We start from the raw sequence: 2,500 nt of genomic DNA, 5'->3' as shown, positions 1-2,500 counted from the left end.
AAATCATGCGCCTCAGGTTTTACAAAAATCAATACATGACATGATGGTATTAAAGGTGTAATGTGCTTGTAAAAGGGATGGAATACACATTGCTTGGCAATGAGCAAAAGGGCAACCGAAAAATCAGGTTGTAGGTTTGAATTCAGCCTAGGACTCTGATTTTCAGTTGTCCCTTCGCCCGTTGACAAGTAACTTGTATTTTATTTCTGTGATAAGTGTGATTTTCACCAAGTTTACAGTACCACCTAAGAGGAATACATCGAGCTGTATTAAAGATAATACATCAACCAATAAAGACCAACACAGAGAGATAATCTATTTATTTTTTTTCTCCAGCTTCTCAGTGGTCTGTATTTTCCCATCCAGACCCCGAGTAAGGACCCCTTCAAAATTTCCAACTTTAGCAACTTTTCAAGCTTTTTGTAACAGCATCAAAGTGTCAAACGATCTTAAATGTAAATTTGAATGTGTGAATAAAATGTGAATGTGTATGGCTTTGATTTGAAGCTCATTACTCTGACAACTTTATTTCATGCCGTGCGCTCCTTTTTCGTTAACATGAATTTCTGTCACGTAAAGGACATTTTAGGCCCTTTCACAGCAATCCCATAGAAAAAAATTAACATGTTATTTGCCAGCCCTGGCAGGTCAGTATTGGGAGAAACTGTGCGCTATTGTTCTGTGACCTCTGGCACAGTTTTTCCCAAAAACAGACCTCCCAGCCAGCAAATAACATACATGTATACACAGTATATACAATATACTTAATTGACCACTCCCCATAGGGGATTTTAATGGCCAATGAAACAACAAATGAATCAACAGAATAGGACAACAATAATTGTTAAGAATCCCAACTGGCTGGAGGCAAACCAGTTGGCTATAATTTACAAGTGCAGCCGAGAAGTTGAACCAGGGACTACAGGGATCAAATTCAGTTGTGGTCAGAAGGTGTCTTGAACCCGGGATCTCTGGATCTCAAGGCAAGCACTCTATTAAACCAATGGGCTGCACTGCCTCTCTAAATAATGTAATGAGGGCATTTTTTAAAACAAGGTTTAAAACAACAGTGACTGAGTTGGTTTGCAATTAATGCAATATGTTCAGGACATGGTCTTGTATGGGCTACTCCAGAGTTCAATGATCCCCACCCAATAATTAAAAAGAGAACCATGGACCATGGACCATTATTACTGTTTGCGAAAATAGGGTGCAACTTCACAAAAACGTTGCATGGCATTTGCAAGGTATGCAGTTTTCTCAAAAGCCATTAACTCGTGCCTAATTAACCCTTCCCACCTGAAAGCGAGCCTTGTAGATATCACTCGTCAATTGGGGGGGAGGGGGGGTGTCTTTAGGTTTGAATGGGTAATGTAGATTGTATAAAATATTGCTGCAGTTTATGCAGGCCTACCCAGTACTAATTAACATAGAAAGAAAATTAGTTGACAACAGGAGAACAAACCTATGACTTGTCCCAAATCAGAAACATAATGAAACATCACCAATGGAAATCTGACGAAATACAATTAGAAATCAAGAGAAATATGTCAATAAACACAAAATAAAATTAGAAATCAAGAGAAATATGTCAATAAACAAAATCAGGATTTAAAAGAATGGTATTTTAGATCACACAACACTCTTTTGACTTTTTGAATGCAATATAATTTATTTTGAGTCTCTGAGAAAGTCAGGCATCAGAGAAAACACAAGGAATTTGTTTTACCACAAATTATTCTGGAAAGTGAAAAAAGATCGAGGAAGGAAACAAAAAAACCAATGTTGACACTTACAAAGTAAATGGACATAACAATGTTGCATTCTTGGTGCAAGTTGGAAGAGTATTACAGCTGGACAGCTGGAATCCAACAGAAAGGCCCGACCAATATTAAAAATTTGTCCATAACTGCAAATTGCCACATCAAATGAACTCAAACACAAATAATTATGTTATTTACCAGAAGGGAGGTCTGTATGGGGAAAAAAATTGTGCCCGAGGTCTTGAATATGGACAAGCTGAGGCCGCCCTACTCAAGACTATTGGGTTACAGTTTTTTTCTATACTGACCAAGACTACTAGCAAATAACTAATGTTTTTCAAAAAATGTTCTGTTCGTTTGAAAGCTGTCATTTCATTGGAGGTTTCTTCCACTGGATAGTAAAATTCACTTTCACTGTGCATATGCACACTTTTGTCTTAGTGAATCCATTTTCTTCATAGTTTATATTTTCATTACATATTTGTCATCTTGGGAAGGTGATTACAAGTACATGTAACTGTTGCCTTTTTTTGTAAACTTTTGCAACAATTTCAATTTGCAGCAATTTAGCGCAAAAAAACTTTGGACCCTGATCCATATCTGATAACTGCAGAAATTAAGGTATTGTAGTGGATTATTATTGTTTAGGTACTTCGATTAATAATTTGCAGGCAAACAGCTTACCCACTGTTTCCTTCACCTTGGAAAGTCCCGATAAAATCTGTCACCTGAAGATA

General features: G+C 37.0%; 1 protein-coding gene across 1 annotated transcript in view; it reads right to left on the bottom strand.

Annotated features, from left to right (window-relative positions):
- Positions 1 to 2,500, bottom strand: part of LOC137983028 (uncharacterized) — a 41,128-nt gene that overhangs the window by 27,596 nt on the left and 11,032 nt on the right. The window contains exons 11-12 of the mRNA XM_068830189.1: positions 2,448 to 2,491; positions 1,466 to 1,515 (exon numbers count right to left, since the gene is read on the bottom strand). Coding sequence (XP_068686290.1) covers positions 1,466 to 1,515; positions 2,448 to 2,491 — 94 coding nt within the window. The remainder of the gene's footprint in view (positions 1 to 1,465; positions 1,516 to 2,447; positions 2,492 to 2,500) is intronic.

Source organism: Montipora foliosa, chromosome 13, assembly GCF_036669935.1.
Source record: "Montipora foliosa isolate CH-2021 chromosome 13, ASM3666993v2, whole genome shotgun sequence".
In the NCBI taxonomy this organism is placed as follows: Eukaryota; Metazoa; Cnidaria; class Anthozoa; order Scleractinia; family Acroporidae; genus Montipora; species Montipora foliosa.
The sequence above is the reverse complement of the archived record's forward strand: the minus strand, read 5'-3'. Positions and strand labels throughout refer to the sequence as shown.